Source organism: Passer montanus, unplaced genomic scaffold (assembly GCF_014805655.1).
Source record: "Passer montanus isolate IOZ18808 unplaced genomic scaffold, ASM1480565v1 scaffold55, whole genome shotgun sequence".
NCBI lineage: Eukaryota > Metazoa > Chordata > Aves > Passeriformes > Passeridae > Passer > Passer montanus.
In genome coordinates this window covers 1,644,253-1,668,486 of record NW_024370485.1, presented here as the reverse complement: position 1 = coordinate 1,668,486, position 24,234 = coordinate 1,644,253, and the positions used below count along the sequence as shown (strand labels likewise).

The window sequence follows — 24,234 nt, the reverse complement described above, 5'->3', positions numbered from 1 at the left end:
AAGTCAGAAGTACCTTGAGATGCAGCATTGACCCACTGCTCCCTTCCAGAGGAAGGACATTAGGGGAAATTCCTTCGCAGAAGGGGCGATTAGACATTAGGGACGGGCTGCCAGGGAGGTAGGTGGAGGTGTTTAAGGAAAGACTGTGCGTGGCACTCGGTGCCATGGTGTGGTGGACAAGGCGTTCAGCCACAGCCTGGACTCCATGACCTCACGGGTCTTCTCCAACTTAACGGAATCACGGCAGACACGCTGCTCTGGGAGCCCCTCACGGAGCCCAACATACCTCACGGGTCTTCTCCAGCTTAACGGAATCACGGCAGACACGCTGCTCTGGGGGCCCCTCACGGAGCCCCACACGGAGCCCCTCACGGAGCCCCACACGGAGACGCACAGGGCACACGGAGCCCCTCACGGAGCCCCTCACGGCACAGGGAGGCGCACAGGGCACACGGAGCCCCTCACGGTGCCCCTCACGGCACAGGGAGCCCCTCCCGGCCGGGCTCGGCCCGTGCCGCCGGGCTGGGCCGGGCGCGGGCAGCTCTCCTCCCGGCCGCCAGGGGGCGGCAGCGCCGAGAGCGGGGCGGCCGCGCTCCTCCCGCGGGGCTGCAGCGGCCCCGCACCCCGCCCGGCCCGGCCGTTACCCCGCGCCGTTGGACAGGCGGCCCCGGCACCGAGCGGGGCCCGTCGCGGAGCGGCGGCCGGCGGGTCTCTCGGGGAGGGAGAAGCTGAGCCGGATCCCGCCCTCGGTCACTCCTCTGCAGGTCGCCCGCCCGCGCCGCACAGCTGTCCCCCATGGCCGCGTGGTCCCGGGAGGCCGTGCTGACTCTGTACCGGGCTCTGCTGCGCCGCGGCCGCGGCCTGCGCTACACCGACCGGGATTTCTACCTCGCCTCCGTCCGTCGCGAGTTCCGCCGGAACCAGGGGCTGCAGCGGCTGGAGGACAAGGAAAGGCAGCTGCAGAAGGGGCAGGCTTTCCTGCAGAGCAGGCTCGGGGGCCTGGTTTAGCCATTCCCTGTAGCTCCCAGCGGCCCCACGTACCTCCCTCTGCTTTCCAAAATCCTCTCGCCAGGCAGAAGAGATGGTTAACACTCACTACCCACCACCTTCTTGAGGAAGTGCTGAAGGGGCTTCCACAGGCACACCGGGAGGGCTCTCCTGTTCTCTTCACAAATGCATTAGGTCACAGGTAGGTCATTTGCCATGATATAACCGCGTCCTTCATGCTGCTGTCACAGTGAGCTTTGCGAAAGTGCGGGGGTTTTTTCTGCCTGGGGATGACAAGTGAATGCAGTCTTGGTTCATCCCGGCAGGAACATTCCCGCTGGCTCGGCTTTAGGAAAAACAAAGGGCAGTTTTCAAGCACCCCAGGCAGGCAGGCAGGCTCAGAGCCTTGGACACTGACTCAGAAAACAGCCAGGAAAAACAAAGGGCAGTTTTCAAGCACCCCAGGCAGGCTCAGAGCCTTGGGCACTGACTCAGAAAACAGCGCTAAAGTCACAGGGCAGGAGTTGCTTGGTGTTTTCATGTAGGCTCACTGGGGATCCCCCTGTGGCTACAGGGATGGTAAAGTGTGTTTTACGGGATCACAGAATCATTTAGGCTGGAAAAGGCCTCTGAGATCATTGAGTCCTGTCTTTGACTGGTAACTTGTAACTGGAAGATGGCACTGCGAGTCACCTCCAAGTTAAACACCCCCAGGGACAGTGACTCCATCACCTGACTGGGCAGCCCATTCCAATGTCTAATCACCCATTCTGTGAGGAAATTCCTCCTGATGTCCAGCCTGAGCCTTTGCTGGCACAGCTTGAGGCCATGTTGGCCTGAGAGACTCTTTAAATTTAAATCTCAAGGTGGTTAAATGGGCATTTGAGGACACAAAAGTACACATGTAAGAAAACATTCATGTTAGTGTTTTAGGTGATTTGTCTGAGAGTCAAACCCACCAGCCTTGAGGGCAAGAATAAAACATCAAATGAAGGCAAGGGAGCTGTTCCTTTTATGATGTGTTGCAGTCCCTGCTGTTGATTCTTGGGTGTCTTTGAAGTATCTGGGATTGGACACTGTTCAGAAATTTATCTGTGAATGGAAGCTCTGAGACTGCCTGTCCTTGGGGAAAATTCCACTTTGTGCCAGAGAGCTGACCAACCCTGTATTGCCTTATCAGTGAGCAAAATCACACTTGTTACATTAGAAATTACAAAATAAATTGGATGTGCTTTGGTTGAGAAGCACAAATTATAAGAAAAATACCTGAATAGTTAGAGGGTTTCGCTGAATACGCAGGATTTTATTACAAAATACTGCGGAAGTAAATTCATTACTTCCTTTCATTAAATCTGTTCAATTATTAGAAACCTCACATCAAATTCGGATGTGTTCCCTCAGGCTCAGTGCAGGGAACAAGCAGCTCTCTGAGGGAGCAGAGTGAGAGAGGCTGCAGGGTTGGCTGGTCCCTTCCCGTGGTAAAACCGGGAGCAGCAGCGTCCATGAGGCGTGGGGGAAGGGGACGAGGCGCCAGGGCCACACGTTCTGTCCCTCCGTGCAACGCTCCCGCTCCTCGCAGGTACGATGGCGGGCGCCGGGCAGCGCAGAGGGAAGAAGGATGACAACGGCATCGGCACCGCCATCGACTTCGTGCTGGCCAACGCGCGGCTGGTGCTGGGCGTGGGCGGCGCCGCCATGCTGGGCATCGCCACGCTGGCCGTCAAGCGGGTGAGTGAGGCCGGGAATGCCACGGCTGGCACCGGTGGCCCGGGTGCAGTGCCAGTGCCGCCGGCGCCGGGCCCTCGGTGACTCCAACTCTTGCCGGTTTAGATGTACGACCGGGCAATCAGTGCTCCCAGCAGCCCCACGCGCTTGAGCCAGTCGGGAAAGAGAAGCTGGGAAGAGCCAAACTGGCTGGGCTCCTCCTCGCGCCTGCTGACCCAGGACATGAAGAGCAGCATCAGCCGCTCGCTGCAGACCCTTCCCACTGATCCTTCAGCACCAGACAATGGTAAGAGGCATGGCCATCCTCCTGCACCAGAGAGTCATCCAGGCCTACAAACCCTGTATTTGTTTGATGGAATGCAGGGGAAGGAAATACCCTGTCTGGCCTGGGATTTTATGTTTTTCTTTTAAGCAGGTCCATTGATAACTTCAAGAATCAGAACTGACACTGGGAACTAGCCAGTAATAGTAATCTGTTTGCACTCTTCATTCCTCTCATGACTTCATGGTGTTAAGCTTTATTCTCCCTAACTTTTGCTCTTTCAATCTGAATATCTAATCTTTCCAGATAGGAAGCTATTCCATTTGTTTCAAGCACTCTGCTGCCTTTCTTTGGGTCACTCCAGTTTGCTTGCATCTTTTTAAGGGGGCAGTATTCGAGCTCTGAATGTACTAGCAATTTAAACAGTATTTCCTGTATTATTGCTACCATTTTCCAGATAATTTCTGGATCAATGTTTCCCTGTTTAGTGCTGCTTATCACTGTGTTTCTCTTTAATAGTCTATAGGAAGTGTCCTGTAGTTTTCTTTCTGGGTGGGATAATCAGTAATTTAGAATCCAGCCATGTTTTGTTATGTGTGGTTGGTTCTTTGTTCTCAATGGTTTTACTTTCTATCCCTGATCACTCATTTCAGGAGATTTATACTTGGAGATTTAAACTAAAAATCAGAATCAAGCTATTAACTTGATTTCCAGATTATTTTAAAGGAAGTTATCTTTGGGATGGCAATAGGTTTTCTGCTGAGGAAACATTAAAAACTAGACAGCTGTGTTAAATGGGGTCTAGATCTTTTGATTGGAGTCCCCCAGCATATGGGCTGAGTAATAAAAACATTGATAATGGTGTCTTAAATTCTTCAATTAGAAGTAAATTAAAACTCAGTATGGAAATTATTTTTTTTTTCATAAATAGGCAGTGAAATCCAGTTCTCTGTGGTTTAGTGCATTATTTCCTTTACATGAACAAAGCTCAAATCTGTCCAAAAGAACCCAGTGGGACAAGAGACAGCAGCTGCTGAGGCTGGGATAGATGGCTTTCTGTACAGCTAGGTCAGCCAGTCCTCCTGTGCTGTGTGGCCAAATCGTCAAAGAAATCATCAAACAAATATTGGCAACATCCAATTGCTTTAATGGGGCCACTGACTTGGGGATTTCTCCTGATCCCCTTAGGTATCACAGCCCTTCCAAAGTTCTCTTAGATCTATAATTCCCCTTTAGTTCTCATTGGTAACTTCTCAAACTCTTTGTCCATGTTAAGTGAAATCTGAAACGGATGGGAAGCATTGATACCAGTCAGAAAAAAAAGGGACTCAGAGAATCTGTGCAGGTCAGACATTGTTCAGTAATGCAGATAGCAATGTAAACCTTGTGTTGTTGCATTGTGCCTTTGAGTGGGCTCTCTGGTCTTTTTCCAGTGAAGGTTTCAGGCGGGTATCCCTGGAGCTATGACGGCCTGAGCTGAGATGGCCCCAGGATCTGTCAGCTCATCATCCTGATAACTGTGCTGGTCAGACTCCCAACAACTATTTCATTTCCAGGTGGCTCAGTCTCCTCTGATCTCATATGCTAGTCAGGACTGCATTTCACTGGTAATTTGTAATAATCTGTTTCAATGTGAAAAACTCAAAGGGATCATGGTGGTTGTTCAAAAGTGTTTTATTCACTGATCTGGCATCACACTGAAAGCTTTTGAACTGGTAACAGCGCTAAATTTTTGATGAAATTGAGCTGAGATGAAATTGAGCCCATGTAGCCATTAAAATTATCTCCTTGCACACAATATTAGTCTGGCTAAATTTCACATCTAGTAACTTCTTTTCATCCATTTTGATGCTCTTACTAGTACATTTTGAAGTTCCTCAGCACGCCCCTTTGGAGCAGTACCTCATAAAGCCTGCAGAACGCGTGCCAAGGGCTTTTTGAGGCCTGGCAGAGCGCGGTTCCGCGCTGCAGATCCCGTTCCGCGCAACGCTTCGCAGCGAGATCAGCTGCAACCTCAACAGTTTTCCTTCTGTCTTGCAGACTTCTTCCGACCCACAAAGCCCAAGCCATCTGCCAAGAGGAGTCAGGTGGAGCTGAAGAAGTCGCGCCTCCGGCTGTCCCTGCAGGAGAAGCTGCTGGCGTACTACCGGCGGCGCGTGGCGATCCCGGCGGAGGAGCAGGCTCGGGCCAAGCAGGCGGCCGTGGACATCTGCGCGGAGCTGCGCAGCTTCCTGCGCGCCAAGCTGCCCGACATGCCCCTGCGCGACATGTACCTCAGCGGCAGCCTCTACGACGACCTGCAGGTAACTCCTGGGGACGCTCGCGGCTCCCTGCTCACGAGGCTGACCAGGCCTGGCACTGCTGGCTCGGCGCAGCATTCCTCAGTGATAAGGCCCCTGGTGTTGCCTTTCCCGCTGCGGAGCCAGGCGTTGATTTCCACCGTGCTGTTTGAACAGGCCATTCATTGTCTGCAAAGCCTTTGCTTTTTGTTAATTTGTCCAAAATGTCTCAGTCCTTCTTTGTTTCCCCTCTGTCTCTTCTTTTAGTTGTGTTTTTCTTGCTGTTTCTTTGGTACATGTCTGTTTTCTCTTCACCCCTCTGTAACCATCCAAATACATTCCCTTAGAACTCCCATGTATTCATGTAGGTCTTTCCTACCCTTTTTTTTTTTTTTTTTTCAATGCATGACAGACCTGGATTGGACAGCAGTCCCTGCTACAATATCTCCCTGATGGCAAGATGCCCATGGCTATAGTGAGTGATTCAGAGGCACACTTCTTTGTTTGAGTCAGAGCTCTGGAATGGAGCGTGGAATGTCCAGTGAAACTTAGACCTGGGGTCTTAATCACATTGATGAAAAGGGATCTTTAACGACCTTTTTCCAAACAATGTGGCAGACCAGGTGAGGGCAGTGTACCTAGCTGTAGCACTGGATTATTAAACCATGGCAACAGAAGCCTGCCAAGAAACTTAATGCTCTGTCTCCTATTTAAATTGTCATGTGATGTTGCTGTGCCCTAGGCCAGCTGCACCTCAAAACCAAGGAGCAGACTTAAAGGAATATGTGGCAGAATGATTCATCCACATGCAGTCCATGTCAGGTCTCTAAATAGTACATACCACATAAGCACTAGCTTCAGCTATACCTTGGAATTATCCCACTGATGGCTGGAAATAGTCCTTCAGAATGCCTTTTAACAAAGGGAGGCTGGGAATCCCACGCAGAGAGGAGAGTGAGAAGCTGAATCCTTATTCCAGGTTCCTTTGGACAGAAGGCTATCTAAAGGTGGTGAATAAAATGAATGTGGACAGAGGAAGCTTATTCTTACTGACTTTTCTCTCTTGTGAAAGGTAGTGACAGCTGACCACATCCAGCTCATTGTGCCTCTCATGCTGGAGCAGAACCTGTGGTCCTGTATCCCCGGGGAGGACACTATCATGAACATTCCTGGCTTCTACTTGGTGCGTCGAGAAAACCCAGAGTACTTTCCTCGCGGGAGCAGCTACTGGGACCGCTGTGTGGTGGGAGGTTACCTTTCCCCCAAAACTGTAGCAGACACCTTTGAAAAAGTTGTAGCTGGGTCCATCAACTGGCCAGCAATTGGGAGTCTCTTGGACTACGTGATCCGTCCAGCAGCTCCCCCAGCAGATTTGACACTGGAAGTCCAGTATGATGCAGATCGGCATCTTTTTATTGACTTTCTACCATCCCTGACACTGGGGGACATCGTCCTCGTTGCCAAACCTCACCGACTGGCCCAGAATGACAACTTGTGGCGACTGAGCCTGCGGCCAGCGGAAACGGCTCGCCTCCGCGCCCTGGACCAGGGCGATTCCGGCTGCCGCTGCCTGTGCCTCAAGATCTTCAAAGCAGTGTGCAAGTTAAACCCGGCTCTGGGACACCTCACTGCCAGCCAGCTCACCAATGTCATCCTGCACCTGTCCCAGGAGGAGTCCGACTGGTCCCAGGACATGCTGGCTGATCGCTTCTTGCAGGCACTGAAGGGGCTGATCCGCTACTTGGAGGCAGGTGTCCTCCCTAGTGCCCTGAACCCCAAGGTGAACTTGTTTTCAGAGCTCACCCCTGAAGAAGTGGATGAGTTGGGCTACACCCTCTACAGCTCTCTGTCGGAGCCAGAGGTCTTGCTGCAGACGTAATGGGGCCTTACCTAGGGAAGTGCTGATAGGGTTTAGCCAATGCAGACTTTGATTACTGCAAATTATGTCTCCTCCACTTCTCCCTATCTCCCTCCCTCTCTCTCTCTCTCTTCACCACTCCCCCCTTTTGGTTCATTAGTAATTCCTGCTGTGGAGTTGGTGCTCCCACTGAATTTCTTGGTGCTACTGGTCCATTTCCACCATCTCTGCCCCAATAGGTACCCATTGGCTAGGGAAGAGAGGCTAAAACTTCAGCTCTGAGATCTTCACATAAATTCTGCTGAGTTTTAAGTGTCTACCAAAAAAATAAGCCAAACTATGCACTTCTGTCTTCTGTAGTACACTTACTGCAGCAAACCCTTTTTGGTCTGAAGAAGGTGGAACTGGGCTGGTAAATCCATTGATGATTTTAGCAGACTTGCACTGAGTTTGTTTAATTTCCTTTAGCCTGACTTTGCCCCATGTTTCTTTTTCTCTGCTATCACACACTGTCTCACTTTCCTTTCTTTTATATCCTTTTGGCCCAGTCATGCAGGGCAGACTGAGTGCGATAGTTTGGGTAGATAATTTCTTTTGTATTTCTGAGTGGATAATGATTACACTGGCAATATTTAGGGCTGTAGAGCTTGAAATTGGAGAATTCCCACAGCTCCTGCTCCCATGGAGCCTTCTCATCCTCTGCAAGCTGGGTTCAGGATTAAGGGCCAAAATTTGTCCAGTCTGCTGCAACACAACGTCTTGTACAGGCAATTCTTGTTGAAGCTGTCACAGGGGAGGAAGGAACCTTTGTGGTCTGGCTGTGTGATGAAGCTGAAGGAGCAGAGCTTGCTGTTCCTGCCTAGCCAGATCTGCTGGGAATGGCCTCAGGAGTGGAGAACAAGGCAGCTCTTCAGTTGTCTCTGGCCTAGAGGAAGAGAGGGTGATTATAGGGGAGGGGTGGGAGATGCACATGGGAATGGGGATTTTTTTTTTTTCATCTTTCCCCCAAGAGCTTATGGCTGTTTTGGTTTACCAGAGGTGGAAACAAGACTGCATGCCTCAAAGGGCTTTGGAATAAGCACACAGAAGCCAGATTCTCACCAGCTCTGAAGGCTGTGAAGGTGATGGAGCTGAACTGGTGTCACCAGCAAGGTTCTGTCCCATACACTGGTATGAAGGTACATATGCAAAGCTGGCATTTAGGGATATATTAGCTTTGCCATCTGCTCTGTGTGCTTTAGTCTCCTCCCCAGAACTGAGGCTGGCCATCCCCTTCCTCATTCCCATGTGCTGACTTTCCAGTGCTCCCATTTTACACATAATCTTAGAGAGCTGGTGAGGGCACACCTTCCTGTTCTGTTTGGATCTGTTGGCAGTGCAGCTCTGCTCACTCCTGTCTGTGGCTGCTCCCAGGCTGTAGACTTTATACTCTGCATTTAGCCACCTGCTGTCTTCAAAAAGTGGGAGAGAAGGTGTTCCCCCAGGTCTGGAGATCTGTGTGTATCTCAAAACACCGGCATAACTATTGTTTCAGAAACATGTTTGCCTTTTCCCTGCTTTAGGAGCTTTTTTCACCCTTGCTGTCCAGCCTCCTTAGCCAGTGGAGAGAAGTATTGTAGCAGCAGAGATTGGAGGGAGCAGGAATCCTTTTTTCCTTTTCTCCTCCCTTCCTTTCAGGACTTTCCCTATCTTTGACAGAGAAGTTTCAAGGTGAATTTCCGGAGTGGAACCACGGAGGGAAGTCTTTCACCTTGGGTTTGTTTTGGAGGCAGTGCTGGTGAGGTGAGGGAGGGAGCATCTTTCTTGGACAATCCGTCCATTTTAGCCAGTGTGTCAGATAGCATTCTGTATACAGTGATAACGCAACATTGCATTTTAAATTATTTAACCCTTAGGGTATTGGTATTTTCTAGACTGCCAGATGTGTACTTTGGAGTCTGTGTGTGTATATAAAGTCTATAGTCTATCAGAGGTTAACAGGAATCCCATTTGTATGACTTTGTGTTTTGTAAGTTTTGCAGCAGTCAGTGTTGTTCAGCTGTTGATTGCTCTTCACTCTGGTTCCCAGATTTTCCCCCCTCTTCCTTCCCTTGCCCCCCACTGCCTTTCTGATGTCAGCCTTCCTACCCTAAAAGCAGACAGATGAGACTTGGAGCCTACAGGCTATTGGGGGTAATTCCCCTTGTTTTTAATTACTTGAAGGTCAACAAAAATATTAAAATATCTGGGTTGTCAGGAGTGCCTCCAAAGCTCATTTTTTCAGTGTTGATGTCACCCCTCACTTGGTGCTGACTCCAGCACTGTGATCTTCGCATTTTAACAGCAGTGTGGTTGGAAATTATTAAAACTCTAGATACAAAAAAGAAAAGGTGAGATATGACTTGAGAACAGTTGTCACATACATATCTGTATATATATTTTTTTACATGACTGATTTTACTTCTTCCTGGCAACCTAATGAATTAATATTTTATGGCCATTTTTTGCTGCTATTGAGCTCAATTTGTGTATCAAATGGAGACTGAAGCTGCCTTTTTGCCTTTTTTGTAGACTCTGCTCCACTTCACTTGCATCAACCATCTCCACCATTTCTTCCCTTCACTTTTGCCCTCCTCTGAGCTAGCCATGAGCCTGTTCTCAGGAGGCAAATGATCACTCCCTAGAGGCAGCCACCACAGCAGGCAATGGCTGCCCTGGCAGTGGCAGTCTTGACAAAGGCCAAAGATGTGATGGGTCACAGGGACGCTGCAACTAGGAATATTTGAAGAGCAGGGTCAGGTATAAGAGGCAATAGAAGCAGGGAAGAAGGTATAGGGAAAGTATGCTGGAAATTTCCAGTAATGCTGCACCCAGCCTGTGGGTCAAACAGAATGTTGCAGAGTCTCTCAAAGTGGCACCTTTCAGTGTTAAATGCAGTACATGTGTTGATGTACAGCCTGGAGGGCTGGCTTACCTGCAGGTGGGCTACTTGCTGGTCAAATCTGTAGCACTGAGCAGGAGAAGCTAAAGCTGAATGTGAAAAGGGCAGCTCCAGGCCACCTTCCTGGCAGAGCAGCTCAGACAGATTGATTGTAAGAGGCCCAGGGCAGGCGTTGGGCTGGTGGCTGCCTCAGCTCCGAGAATGTCTCTGTGTGTTCTGCTGTAGCTTAGCTCACACAAGCTTCCCATGAGATTGTCGTCTTATTCCCTGTAAGCACAGGGTGAGGACCAACTTGCTCAGCTGTGGGTTTCACTGCTGCTGAGCTCCACTGCTAATCTTTCAAGTCAGATGGATTTCTTTTCCCATGTTTAAAAGCAATTATGGAAACAAGAGGCTGCTTTCTGCCCTCATGGCAAGCTGCCATCAGGGCCCTCATTCTTAGCATGTGGGCACGCAGTGAGAAGTGAAGAGATGATGCCTCATCTCTCCCAGGCCTGGAGGCTGTGGATTTGCAAAGGGGAAAGTCCAAGTGCATGATCTGTGACAGAGTGTGTGGAATTCTGAAATAAAATTACTTTCCACAGTAACCTGGTTGTCTCTGGCATGTTTATAAACAAAGGAACATCTCTCTCTGCTTTCATCTCGGTGCACCACCTTCATGCTGATACAATTCTGCACCACAGCAGTGCTTGGGGACTGACTTGCCCCTTGCTGATTCACTTGCTTTCCCTTTGCAGCTCTGGGCACTCAGCACTTTGCAGCTTGTCTCGAGGGAGCGTTCAGCTCGGCACAGCAGCAGCGTCCTGGCCCCTGGCAGCTCTCACACCAGTCACAAGATGATGTGTAATTGTGGTGCTCAGCCTCCCATCCTCTCTCCAACAGTCTGCGTGCCCAGACAGGGACCTGCTCTTCATGTGGCTCCCCAGACTTCAGAGGCTTCCGTGCCTCTGGAATATTAAACTTTCCTCTGTGGGCTTCCCCACCCTTGTGCAGTCACACCCTGGTTTTTGTGTGCCTTCCCAAGTGCACTCCTCTCTTATCCAGGCATCAGCCTTGAGGCAGCGAGGAAGCTGCTTTGCCAGGGGCCTGTGTCTGGTGTGGTGAAGTTCTTTACAGCAAGACCCAGTTTTATGTGCCTGCTTGGGAAATGTTGGATGTCAAATAACGTGTGAAGTCGTGCTGCTTTTGATGAGTCCCAGGCTTCTTCATTCTTGGAAGACAGGCTACAGTGGCAACATTGTCCTGTAAGGCTTGTCTTAATGAGGACTCTGTAATTAACTGTTTTAGAGGGTATTTTATGATACAAAGGAAGTCTACATCTCCAACTTTTTTCCTAATATCCCTTGCCTGCGTTGTTTTTTTTTTCCTTTAATCTTTTCTGTAGAAACAGATCAGATGAGATCAAGCATATTTCATGCCATCCAGAGTCTTAGAGGAGCAGCTAAAATAAGCTGCTGTGTGAAATCTGTGACAGGTATTGCCCCCTCAAGTTAAAGCCCCTGGAATGCCTGGAGCCTGCAATACATGGCTAATAGATGGAGAGGTTTGCACCTTTGCATAAAAGCTGTCCTGGCATGAATAAGGAGGAAAGATCAAAAGATAAGTGTCTGTTTAATGTAAAGAAGAAATAATTGAGGGGAGGGATGATAATTATTTGCAAGTATGGAAAAAGTTACTACAAAGAAGAGGAACACAAGTAGTTCTCCAGGCTGCAAAGACTTGCCATCTCTTTTGTTCTTAGCCTGAGGAGCAAACAGCTTAAGAGGCAAGTGAATTTTGGAATAAGCAAAATATTTTGCCCACTTTGTTATATAACCACAGTCCTGTCCTGGATATTAATGTAGCTGAGTTTACATTTTACTTATTTACTTTTGCATCTCTTAATTTTAAAAATAAATACATAAAATCTAGCCTATTTTGTATCTAATCTTAAACTGGGGAAGAAAGGATGACTGAACCTCAAATTTGAGATTATCATGCTAAACTGTTGAACTGCATTAATAATGTTTCTTTTTTTGTTCCCAAATAGTTGCATCCATGATTTTTTAAGGTTTGTTTTAATATTCTAAACTTTAGAAAAGCTGCAGACAGCTGCTGCTTTTTAAATTTAGTCTCATCGGAAAAAAAAATAAGCTCCTCTTCCAACTTTTTAGTTTCACAGAAAAAAAGAGGAGCCTCTTCCAAATGAGGAATTTTCTTCCAGATAAGATATGTTTGCTCACTACCTGCACTGTTCAATGGCTCCAGCATGGCTCACTTAATCTGGGACTGGATCTTGAAACATGGGTCTTTGCCCACAGATGCAGCAAGGAAGATTCTACCTCCTACCAGTAAAACCCAGTATTGGCTTCTAGCCCTGGGAGAACTGCTCTGTCCAGACTATAAGGGAAGTGTTTGAGATATCTGGATTTTATCTTTATCCTTGTCAGGCTGAGTTACTACCTGAGTTTATAATCTGAGGGATTCAAGAAATAGCCTCCCCTCCCTTTTTTTTTTTTGTAAGATTTAACACCTTAGAATAGGTTTCATGTCCCTTACACAATCAAGGATAAAATTTTTACTAGCATACTTTGAGAAGGACAGCATTACTCACAAGTCAAGAACCCAGAAATGAGCTGGTGAGCAGGCTGTTACTCCTTTCTTTACAATATGAGATCCTGTGGAATAATCTTGCAAACAATAAGGCAAAAGAGACAATAAGACAATGGGTAAGGCAGGGAAGATCTGAAATCATTCTGTAGATAGGAATGGTCTTGTCATTTTACAAAAAGCAAAGAGAGTGGGACACAGAGTTTGGCTCAAGGAACTCAAACTTCTCGTGATCTTAAGCTTTCCTAAGTACTCATGCAGAAGTCAGTTCTGAACCAAATCACATTAAACACACTAAAAGTCAGATTGATTTTTATTTTGCTGCTCTGGTTCAATTTCCGTGGCTCCTGTGGCTAAGTAGCTCTTTGATCTGTCTGTTAACACTCAGTGCTAAGCTTCTCAAGGGAAATATATATATATATATAAATTCTAACCACATTCTTCATGAAAAGCCTTCTCCATACAAATAAAGGACAAAAGTTTCTCACTTGTGTTATTTGTTTTGTTTGGGATTTTCTTTTGTTACGCAACAACAAACAAACAAACAAAAAAACCCCAAAAAAACCAAACAACTGGCTTCAGTGCAATTCCATCTTTCCCCTTCCTCTCTCTGTGGTAGAATTGTCACTGTTCTACAGAAGCACAGTGGTAATACTGTCCCATAAGACATCCCACTACAATGATCCCAGTCCTGTACAACCCTCTTGTCTCATTCTGCTCAGCACTGCAAGGGACAGGCCTCAGAGGCAGCAGACCCAAGGGCACGGATGGCAAATGCTGGATTGTGTTGGCTCTTTACCTCTCCCACCATGGGCATTACTTCAAAACTCGTAGGGCCCTGGTGGGCTCCTTACCTCCCCTGAAAGGCAAGCAGCAGTTGTTCCTGGAAGCAGTATGGCAGAATGACATTTTTGCCTTCAGATTCTTGAATTTATTTAGCACAGGGGACCTTGGAGACAGTAAGTACCAGCACTTGTACAGATAACAAGATGTGAACCACATTTAGCTGCTGCTTGTTTGCAGCAGCAGTGCAGTGCTGTCAGAAATGCGCTGGAGCCAAGGCAGTCCAGGGCACAGCAGTCCCAGAGCTGCAGCTCCCACTGTGCTTGTTAGAGAGCACCCTGGCAGGGACCCAGCTCCTGGCACTCACAGGGAGGCTGCTTTCTGCTGAGGCAAGGACATGACCAAGGCACAAACCTTCTCTTTGCCAAATTGCTGCCTGTGGTCATGAGAGAGATGGTAGAAAGCACCTAGTGTGGTGCCTTTTCTTGAACAAGGACCAGTGAACTTGTGTTTTAGGCTAGGAATCTTTCTCCTCTTTCTTTTTTTTCTCTTTTTTTTAGATTTTTTTTTTCTATGTAAAACAAGATAATGAATGAAGAATAATGCACCTTCAGTCCATCACTTTGCACTGCCAAGGAGGATGTTTGGTGTCACCAGCAGACTGGTGACTCCCAAGCTTTGTGCCCTGGGACAGGCTTACCCTTTTGTGAGTCTCCCCTGCCTAGGCAAGACCTGTATTTCTGGTAAGTGCTCAGCGTCCAAAGGCATCTTACTGAGACTGCATGACTGAAGTGAATGGCTCAAATGTTACCTTCCTGAATAGCACCAGCATTGCCTCAAACCCAGAGATGTCTCCTCTTGAAGCCAGGACGGCCTCAACAGTCTCAGCCTGTGAGTGCCAGAAGAGCAGGCCAGCTGTGCCTCCCAGCAGAGCTGGGCTGCTGTGGCTGGCTCCTGTCAGACCTGGGTTAGGTCTCAGACCAGTTCTCTCACCAGTCAAGCACAGAAACCTCCTCCCATTAAGAGAACTGCAAACCTCCCTCACCAGGTACCACAGCAATGGCAGTAAGAGGGCAGGTGGGTTGAGAAGCCACAGCAGCTACTCAATATGGTACTTTGGCTGTAGTCTTCTTTTGGGACTATTATCCAGCCTGCCTATGGCCAGGCCACCTGTAACACACCTGAGGAGGCTCTACTGAGGCCACCCATCAGTCTATGTATAAGTGCAGGGGGCAGAACAGGCTCAAAGTCTGAAAGAGTCTTTCTGACATAATTTGCCTAATCCCCTAACCCAGAGACCTTGGGAGGGAAAATGACATTCCTTCAGAAAAAGCTATAAACTCAATGGCATCACAATTGTGTCAACATCCACCAGGATTTTTTCTCTCCTCCTTTGTAAACAAGTATCTATTAAAAGAGTACAAAGTCTGCTGGTAAATCACTGAGCAGCTGCTGCCTATGGAGAGTGGAAAATTATTACTGAATAATGGCTGCAGCATTCCTCCTCAGGGACCTGGGCAGCTACAGCCTCAACAGTGACTTATCCTCAAATGAGTTTCCGAGCTTCATCTGAACACTTGTTGTGTCAGTGCTCTTGCTGAAGCTGCCTGCCAGCACCAGAATCAAAGAGATCTCACACCCCGCAAAAGATCCCTGGAACCTTCCCAGCTGCTTGAGCCGCAGCTGGTTTTGGCACCGTGTTCAGGAGCGCAGGGTAACTGCTGCTGGGCTGGAGCAGCAAGGGGCCCTCGTGCTGACTGCTCCGAGGGACACTGGGACACTGAAAGGGAGCTCCACTGAAGGGAACTCACTCCCTGCTGTCTGGGCTGAGATGCTGCAGTCCCATAATCCGTACCTGCTTGTCAGGCCTCAGCTCTTGCTAACTTCACACTGGTAGGAAATTGTCGGGGCCCAGGACACCTCTCTGGGTGCCCTGGATGACACGTGCCCCTGGCAGGGGGCTGGGGAGTTCTGGCAGGAAGCCAAAGACACTTGGGATTTCTATCTTAACCCATGGAACAAATGATCAACCTTGTATGAAGAATCACAGAGTAATAATGAATTAATCACAGGGTGAAAAGTGGAATTTTGGGGATTTTTAGTATAGGGGTCTAGGAGGCAGGATGGAGGGACTTGGGTGTTGTCCTATTCTTCTTCTTTCTTCTTCCTAGCCTCCATCTTCTTGGTGATGGTGGCACATTTGGATTGGTTTAGAATAGAAGTAGACAGTCTAACATTGGTGATAAGTATTGTTAAATAATGATAAATAAAGTACATATAACTCATAGTATAATATGTAGACACCAGCCCAGGGGCGGGAAGTGTGCCCTTGACAGACCTGCTGAATAGACCTCTGCGGGTCTAAGAAAAAAATGTTTTAGATAATAGATAATAAACAACCTTGTGAACCAGAGCTGAAGAATTCCAACTCTTTCTTCGATCATTGGGCTGGGAAAAAGGGACTCTTGGGTCATCCTGACAGCAGGAAACCCGAGAGAAAATAAGCAATGTGCATTGTCACTGTCCTCTTCATCCTTTTGCACAGAAGGGCACAGGACACCTGGCATGTGTGGCTCCAGCAGATGCTGATAACCTACAGGTAGATGAATTTTGATAGACACAGAGCACACAATCTGCAGGGGGTCACAACTACAGGCCCATGAAGAACAATAGTTGACATGAAATGTATTTCTGTTCTTTTATTGCTTGGAGAACTGGAAGGCTTTTGTTTGTGTGTTAAACTGAGCCCACATGTGCTAATGCACATGAAGGATTTTTCTTGACCCCCAAGTCCTTTCATTATAATAAAACAAGGCTGGACAATGAGACAAATAAAAATATCCCCCAATGGTCTGAACAAAAGTCAGCATCCCCTCCTCTCCCTCCTTCATGCATATTTTTTGCTAAACATCATTTTCAGCCAGTTGTAGCTTTGCTTAGGAAACTCATGCTTGGGCAAGTTACAACTCACCTCCCTCTTACCAGATTTGCACAATGTTTTTACTTGTGGCAGCTGGCCACAGCCTGGCTGATTCTGAGTAACTAAGCCTCTGGAGACACGTATTTTGTGAGCTATCAGCATGTGCTTGGCATGCCCAAGTTTGTTCAGTAAGAAAAATGTAGGTGGACAACCAGGGTTGTTTCCATAACTGTGCGAAATAATTGAACTGTAAGTTGCAAATGTAAATTGCAGATTTAATCCTCTTTTTTATTAGTCTCATTTCTAATGTCAGGGATATTTACATAGCAGGATGGAAACAGAAGACAGTGAGGGAATGGGTAAGCAGTGAATGATTTATTAGAGATTCCATTTGGTGCACTAGTCCAAAACAAATGAAACAGAGCATATGGATAACTTACTTTGTATGTAATAAAAGATGGATGTTAATACCTCCCAGCCTGATCTTTAATCATATATATTTGCTTTTTGATCTAGTTTTAAAATGGAACATCTATAAAGCAATCCCTAAAGAGCTTACAACGAGAATCTGGCAGAAAATATCTTTCAGATATCTATTTGTACCACATGAGGAAAGAAGCAAGCAAGCACTGTGAATTAGTATGTACCATAGAGGTTGTAGGTAATTCTCCTTCAAAATTGCTCAAAATGTCCCTCTGCTTTTCCTCATTCCTCCCCTGTGGCCCTGACACTTCCCTGCCACCGCCAGTCTCTGGGAGCATCCTGTGCAGCCCGTCCAGACTGTGTCAGGGCATGTTCCCATGGAAACATTTACGTCCCCTCGGTCTTTGGTGTGCTTACTAACAGCATTCAGCATGTTTGTCTCCTGTATTCTTGCTGGTGGAAGAAGAAAACCTTTTTTCCTTTGTAGTGTTTACTTTAAAAAGAAAAAAACCAAACCAACAAATGAAAAACAAAGAGGTTATTAAAGCCCAGATATTGACCTTCCATCCTAAGGAAGGAGGAGGGTGAATGAGGAGTAGTAGTTTTCCACCTCCTGCTGATGCTGTTTGGCTGGAGGTGGCTCTCTGCAGTGCTGGATTTTTCAGGGCACTTCATTGCTTCCCAGCCAGCCCCTTGGCCTCTCTCCTGCAGCGAGCTCTGGAAGAGCAGCTCCCCTCTCCTGCAGCTGGCCCCTCGTTTCTGTGTCAGGATGGACCTTACTTATCCCAGGAGTCCCCTTTGCTGAGGTCCCAGGGCAGGAAAATAACATCCATGGTGATAAAGCTGTTAACATGACAGCAGGACTTCACCACCTTTTTGTGCTGGGAATTAAATTTTCTTCAGAGCTGCTCAGTCTCTGAGCAATAAATATATTCTGTAATATTGGAAAGAAATTATTTTTTAGACACTTTTGAGTTAGTAAAGAGTAGCTAGTAGTCCTGTCCTTAGAAAACACTTGTAAATTCTTTTGTACAAAAATTCCCAAAACTTGTTATTTGTGCTTAAAAAAGGAAGTGTCTTCTACCTTGGTTAAAAAATCTAGACACGGTGGAGATATCTCTCACATAATATCTGCAAAAGAAGAAAGATAATTTATGAAGGAGTGGGTGTTGTAGGTCATTAAATGATTTAACAACAGTTATTCTGCAGTCCTGCAGCAAACAGGGAAAAATACGCTTTTCTGTAAATGGCTGGCTTCTGGTTACTTATTTCACTTTCTGGATTGGAGATTGTTACAGACAATGTGTCTGGAACTCATCACACAGACGAATTTCCACCTCAGTTCACACACAAAAGGGAAAGCAGGCAGTAGGAAACAGGCAGATCTGGGTTAAGTTCCTCATTGCATGCTTCATTTTTGCTTACGTGATTCTTGCGCACACATTCCCAGAGTCCTTTCAGAGAAATCTATAATTATCTTTTCATGATGAAGGATTGGGTGGATAAATATTGGGTGCATTTCTGTTTGTTTAGCTGCTATTATGGTCATACAATCGCCCTTTTCACTTAAAGGAGGGGAAGGCAGGCAGGGCAGTGGATGGGAGAGCTCTGCCTTAGCCAGTGAGGACATGGAAGTGCTGTCCACCCATCTAATCTCCCACTCGGCTTCTTTAAAAGCTGCAGCATCCTCTCCATTTCCCTCTGAGGCAACATTTGCCTCCTCCGTAGTGTACTTATCAGAACAGTTATCTCAGACTGCTCAGCTGCTACAGTGGTGTTTTTTTGGCATTGGAGGACATTTTTCTCTGCCTCCTCTATTTTAATGAGTCATTTCAAATTCTGTGCTTGCAAAGAAAGAAAGAAAGAAAGAAAGAATCAAAACCAACCAACCAAAATAAAATAGCAACAAACCAACATGTAGCGAAAATCCTTTTTAATTCAGCAGCCAGTGTTCACATTACAGATGTCATACAGTGACATACTCTGCTTTGTAGTGATGGCGCCAAGACCAGACTGCTAAAAGTAAAAATTGGGTCACGCTCTGTCCTTGAAAATCATCAACCAGTTTTTTAAGACATTCCAGGCAGTTAGACCTGAGCAAACAAGGTGAAGCCTATGGCTTTACCCAAATACTACAGAGGCTTTAACTGGAAAATAGTGAAGCCTTTTGCAGAAGTAGCTGAGAGCAAGCTGAGCTGCAGGATGCTGATGTTTGATCAATCACGGTCCCACCGCAGCTCTCAGAGCAGATGGTGCTGGGAGGCTGGCAAAGTGGAAAATCAGCCTTTTGAAGCTGGGTAACTGTGACACAGTAAGGAATGACACAGCTATTGGAACTCGCAGCTCACCGGAGCTGCCCAGTGCTTGTGTGACCCCATGAAAGGATGATGAAGGAACTGAAGCCAGGGGGGAACTGTTGACCCCTGTGAGTTTCTTGCTGTGAGCTCTCTCAGTGGGGGCCAGGCGAGCTGGTGGAACTGTTTAGGTGGGGGAAGAGGTCTGACTTCTTTCCTAGAAGAAAGTTGATTTGCATCGGATAAAATGCAAAACCGCACTTTGAAAGCTACCAAGGTGGCACTGCCCTTGTAGCCGCGAGGCTCTATAGGTGATCAATTAATGCTCACACCAGCCGAGAGACGTCTGCGCAGAGAACAGGGAAGCATCAGCATGAAACTGCACGGCAGGAGACGACATTTTTATTCCTCAGCTGTGGAAAAACCAACTTAACTTTCAGCCCTTGCAGGCACTATTTAGACTGCAGCCGGGCTCCTCAGAAGCCTCTCAGCGCCGCTGCGGCGCCATGGCCGCTGCGAGCAGACAAACACTGCACGCACACGGACACTGCGCAGAGCCCGTAATCTATGTGCGGGGCAGGCAGGGAGGGAAGGCAGCGCGTTATCTAAGGGAGCAGGGAGCCATGGCGGGCTGCGCCGCCTCAGGGGCGCCATGGCAGCGCCTCAGCTGCCAGCTCCCGCCCGACCTCAGCGGGGCTTTGTGTGGCGAACAAAAGGAGCCGTTGGAAATCGAAGTGGGGAGCACACACTGCTTCGAGAGGGGCACGTCAGGGGAAACGCAAGGCTGCCGTGGGCAGGCGCCACTGCCCTTCCCGGCCGCTCGTTCTCGACCCGCTCCCAGTATCAACCTTATTTCCCCCACCCTGCCCGGCCGCCATTTCCCTTCCCCTCCCGGTCCCTCTGCTCCTTCTTCCCCCCTTCCCCTCCGCATTGGTCTCCTCCGAGCCCTGGCCAATGACAGCTCACGGAGCACGACAGCGACTCTCCCGTAGCCAATGAGCGCCGCCCTTCCCACGTGGTGAGCTGCGTGACGTCTTCCGCGCGAGCTCCGGCGTCTTTGTTGGCGGGTAAAATTTCCCCCCCCCAACGCTCCCCGCGGGGGGAGCGTCCTCAGTCGCTCCGGTCACGTGGCACGGCCGCGCCCGAAGCGGGGGTGCAGGGCGCGCATGTATACACCATATAGTCCCTTCTTGACTGTCCCGTCGTGGAGCCGTGGCGTGTTGTCGGCGGCTCCTGTGTTTAACTCGTAGCAGAACGGCGGGAGAGAAGCCCACAAAGACAGGCCAAAGGCTCCGAGCTGCTGGTAACAGGCAGGTGACGCTTGGCGGAAGGATATCTCATCGCCCCAGCTTGGCTGGGAGGTGTCTCATATATAAGAGCGGAGGCGCGGCGCTGCCACCTCATTGTTTCCTGTCGCCGAGAAGAGCGTTTGTGTGCGTGGCTCTGTCGGTGCGCGCAGCCCCTCCCGCGCGGCGCGGATACGAACAGCCCCCCTCCCCTGGCCGCCATGGCTCTTTAAGGCGGCAGGGCCAGCGGCGGCATCGGCCAGTGCAGCAGGCGCAGCAGCAGCGGCGGCGGCCTCAGCACACCCCCGGCATCTGCAACCATGGCGTGAGTATCGTGTGTGAGGGACGGCTGCTCCCTCCCTTGTGTGTTGATAGGTGCCCTCTTACCCTCTTGAAGTGGGTTTTTGGGATGGGTCTGTTGCGCCTGTGGTGTTAGTTGGTATCTCACAGGGAACGGGGGAAATGCCTAGGCATACCAGATTAATACATTAATTACCTAGTTACGCCAAAATGGTGCGAGCTGGGGAGGTCTTTGTACCTCTCACTACCCCCGGGTGCCGCGACTCTCAGAAATAGCAGGAAATGCCATTTGGAAAGAATTTACGAGGAACGTCTGCGTTTCCTATCCGTTGAAAAACTTTGCTTTCGAAAAAATCTGGCTTTTTGTTACGTAATATATGTTTTTTGGTATCTTCATGGGAGTAAGGGGTTTTCCCAGACCGGGCTTCTTTGCTCTCGCGAGGAAAAGTGCTGGTGTGTATAGGGGAAAATGGGGCATTAGAGCTTGTAGGGTTTTGAATAAGGACCACGTGCTGTAATGGCAGATAGATGAACGGGGGATTTTATCCATGTGGCACCACTACTAATGTTAAATGCTGAAGTAACGCAGCGCTAAGTCCGCCCTGGCCACCGGGCGCGCAGCGCTGTGCGGTGGAAACGTGGCAGGACACAAAATGGCGGCGGGAGCGCGAAATGGCGGCGGGTGGGCGGGGCCGGGCCCTGAGGGAGGCGGGGGACGCGCAGCGGCGGAGAAATAAAGAAGGGAGATAAGCTGTGAAGTTCCGCCATGCTCCCTGAGGTGCCCCTGGTAGAAAAGGTTGCTATGTTGGTCAAACCGAATACTGATGGGTGCAAGTTCTGTTCGCAGGTTTTTCACGGCACCGCACAGCAGCATTGCTGTAGTCGACGAAAAAACCTTCTACCTGTCTACATCCTTCGACGTCAAAGCATTAAAAGCTGACGAAAATGAGCTTCTTGAACAACGAGATGCTGTTGGGGGATTCAATATCCCCCTTCAGCCAGCCGTGTTCGGTGGCTGAGGAAAGTCTGGGACTCCTAGATGACTACCTGGAGGTGGCCGAGCCCCTCGGTTCGCATGGGTTCTCCAGCGACAAGGCTAAGGCAGTCTCCTCCAATTGGCTTGCTGTGGACAGTTTAGGCAACACCATAGATAGCAGTCAGGGTAAGGTATTACTTATTTTCATAAAGGGCATCAATTACACAGTACCACAACATTCCAGTTCAAAATAAATTAGTAGGTTTTTTTCTTAAATCTGAAGGCAGTCTTGCATGTGTTACCTGGGCTTGGAAAAAGTCTGGGCTATATGGCTTACCCTATACACATTGCTGGTTATGGTAAAGTGCCTGTTGTGTTGGCCTTGAAATAATATACCAGCTGCCAATAGTGCTGTTTCTTGCCAGAGGGAGCAATAAAAAAGCATGGTTGTATGCTGCCAATGCCCCTGAATACTTCTGGTGTTTAAATAAGAGGCTTGGAATGTTACAAGAGCTGGTTAACGTTGTACCCTGCAGTTTTTAGGAGCTTAATGAAAGAGTATTTTTTCCTGGTGGTTTACTCTTTGTGCTGTAATACATGAGAGAGGAAAGATGCTGAGATGATAAACTGATAGATTGTTTTTGTAAGCTTTAGTTGCACTGTGTGATGGTTTACTGAAATGGTAAATTTCTGTATTGTGCAGAGGATGCCTTCTCTGGCATGGAGTGGATGGTGGAGAAGATGGATCTGAAGGAATTTGATTTTGATGCCCTGTTAGGTATGGAACATCTGGAAGCCACCGTCTCACCAGACGAGCTGATGGCCACGTTGGAAGACACGTGTGATCTATTTAATGCTACCATCCAGGAATTTCACAACAAAGAACTTCCACTGATGAATAACATAATCACCCATCTCCCTGAATCCCCTGTTGGAGCAGATCAAATGGCCCCATTGTCTTCCCTTTGGTCTTTCCCCCTCTCCCCAGGGTCTCTGACTTCCACTCAAGACCACTCATTCAGTTTAGAGCTAGGTAGCGAAGTGGATGTTCTGGAAGGAGAAAGGAAGCGGGAGTACCCCACTGTTGTGGTGGTGATCACCAAGTCTGAGAAAGAGGACGAGAACCACTCTGATGACAGTGGAATATGCATGAGCCCAGACTCCTACCTGGGAACCCCCCAACACAGCCCCACCAATTCAGTGGGATCCCCCAATGGCAGCCAGTTCCCTGCAGATGCCCCCTGTGGCTCTGTGCGGTCCAAGCCATACGATCATCCTGCAGAGAAGGTAGTGTCAGCAAAGGTGAAGGGAGAAAAGAAAATAGATAAGAAACTAAAAAAGATGGAGCAGAATAAGACTGCTGCCACACGTTACCGGCAGAAAAAGAGGGCGGAACAGGAGGCACTGTCTGGGGAGTGCAGAGAGTTGGAGCAGAAGAACCAGGCCCTGAAGGAGAAAGCAGATTCCCTTAGCAAGGAAATTCAGTACTTAAAAGACCTGATAGAAGAGGTCCGCAAGGCCAAGGGCAAAAGAGCTAGAGTCCCCGAGTAGGGTAGTCAGCAGTGTTGTGTGCATGTATATAAGCTTCCTGCTAAAGCTGTGTATTGCTGTCTAATAAATAATTTTGTAGTAAATGTGCAATGATGGTGTGTGATGAGTGGTACCTGTAAAACCAGCCTGACTTGAGCCACACCTAGGTGTCAGTACAAGCACAACAAGCCCTTGTGTGTCTAGAGTGCAGTGTGTCACTTGTGCTGATTGATCTGGGTGGTGGATGCAGTGCAAGTGCACAGAGCGCTTGGAACTCCGGAGTGTGTGTGAAGTGTCTCAATTGACTTGTTTCTCCATAATTGGTGTATTGTAAGGGCATCACGCTGAGGTGCCTCAGCAAATTTGTAAGCCTGTTGAAACAAGTGAGATTGGAGAGATGGAAGAGAAAAGGTCATTAGTACCTTTGTGGTGGGAGGTGCTTATTTTCAGACTGGGATATTTCTCTGAGGAGAGGAAAAGGGTCCAGGGACAAAATAAAGTTTTGAACAGGAGGTGCCTCAGCAAATTTGTAAGCCTGTTGAAACAAGTGAGATTGGAGAGATGGAAGAGAAAAGGTCATTAGTACCTTTGTGGTGGGAGGTGCTTATTTTCAGACTGGGGTATTTGAGGAGAGGAAAAGGGTTCAGGGACAAAATAAAGTTTTGAACACTGGTTTAAGAAAGCTTGCTAGGAGACAAGTGGTGAGAGCAAGCACCACTGTAAACTGCCCTTGGGTTGCAGTTACCTCCCGTGCGTGTGGGTCTCCCTAGTGCCCAAACCAGAGCCGGAGCTGCTGCCTGGCCCTGCCAAACTGGTGTGAGCTGGGCCAGGTGCACGGGGTTACTGAAGTGCTCCCACTGATGGGTCACGTTCCTGTCCCAGTGTGAAAGTGCTGCTTCAGCCAGCCACTGATGAGTCAAACTGTAAAGATAAATTTGCTTCATTCAGCCAAGGCAGTAGCTGAGTTGGTCCATAACACTGCCTGAGCTCTAGTCCTGCTTCAGCTGTGCAGGGAAGGTGTGCTGGGGCAGCACCTGTGTTTGTGTGGGGGTGGATAAATTTGCCTTCATTCAGCCAAGGCAGTAGCTGAGTTGGTCCATAA

General features: G+C 48.4%; 2 protein-coding genes and 1 long non-coding RNA gene across 4 annotated transcripts; 2 read left to right on the top strand and 1 right to left on the bottom strand.

Annotated features, from left to right (window-relative positions):
* Positions 1 to 562: 562 nt before the first annotated feature.
* Positions 563 to 10,618, top strand: MIEF1 (mitochondrial elongation factor 1). 2 transcript variants are annotated; one of them, XM_039725362.1, is made up of 5 exons: positions 563 to 1,189; positions 2,567 to 2,715; positions 2,818 to 2,998; positions 5,015 to 5,277; positions 6,326 to 10,618. In XM_039725362.1, exons 2-5 carry the CDS (start codon positions 2,572 to 2,574, stop codon positions 7,130 to 7,132), a joined length of 1,395 nt encoding a protein of 464 aa, XP_039581296.1. In that variant the 5' UTR covers positions 563 to 1,189; positions 2,567 to 2,571; the 3' UTR covers positions 7,133 to 10,618. The 2 variants fall into 2 exon arrangements, with proteins under 2 accessions (XP_039581296.1, XP_039581295.1); XM_039725361.1 differs by having other exon boundaries at positions 4,996 to 5,277; positions 6,330 to 10,618.
* A 5,972-nt stretch (positions 10,619 to 16,590) lies between these two features.
* On the bottom strand, positions 16,591 to 18,585 carry LOC120510051. Its single transcript, XR_005629407.1, has 2 exons — positions 17,307 to 18,585; positions 16,591 to 17,199 (listed from the first exon to the last, which is right to left on the bottom strand). It is a non-coding gene; the product is annotated as an uncharacterized LOC120510051 (long non-coding RNA).
* A 1,656-nt stretch (positions 18,586 to 20,241) lies between these two features.
* On the top strand, positions 20,242 to 23,243 carry ATF4 (activating transcription factor 4). Its single transcript, XM_039725619.1, has 3 exons — positions 20,242 to 20,651; positions 21,474 to 21,788; positions 22,306 to 23,243. Exons 2-3 carry the CDS (start codon positions 21,572 to 21,574, stop codon positions 23,151 to 23,153), a joined length of 1,065 nt encoding a protein of 354 aa, XP_039581553.1. The 5' UTR covers positions 20,242 to 20,651; positions 21,474 to 21,571; the 3' UTR covers positions 23,154 to 23,243.
* The last annotated feature ends 991 nt before the right edge of the window (positions 23,244 to 24,234 follow it).

Excerpts from the sequence above, each read along its gene's own strand:
- MIEF1 (XM_039725361.1), top strand. The coding sequence starts at position 2,572 with ATGGCGGGCGCCGGGCAGCGCAGAGGGAAGAAGGATGACAACGGCATC. Across the intron at positions 2,716-2,817 it reads CCACGCTGGCCGTCAAGCGG|ATGTACGACCGGGCAATCAG; the intron begins GTGAGTGAGGCC and ends TTGCCGGTTTAG. Across the intron at positions 2,999-4,995 it reads TCCTTCAGCACCAGACAATG|TTTTCCTTCTGTCTTGCAGA; the intron begins GTAAGAGGCATG and ends CAACCTCAACAG.
- ATF4 (XM_039725619.1), top strand. The coding sequence starts at position 21,572 with ATGAGCTTCTTGAACAACGAGATGCTGTTGGGGGATTCAATATCCCCC. Across the intron at positions 21,789-22,305 it reads CACCATAGATAGCAGTCAGG|AGGATGCCTTCTCTGGCATG; the intron begins GTAAGGTATTAC and ends TGTATTGTGCAG.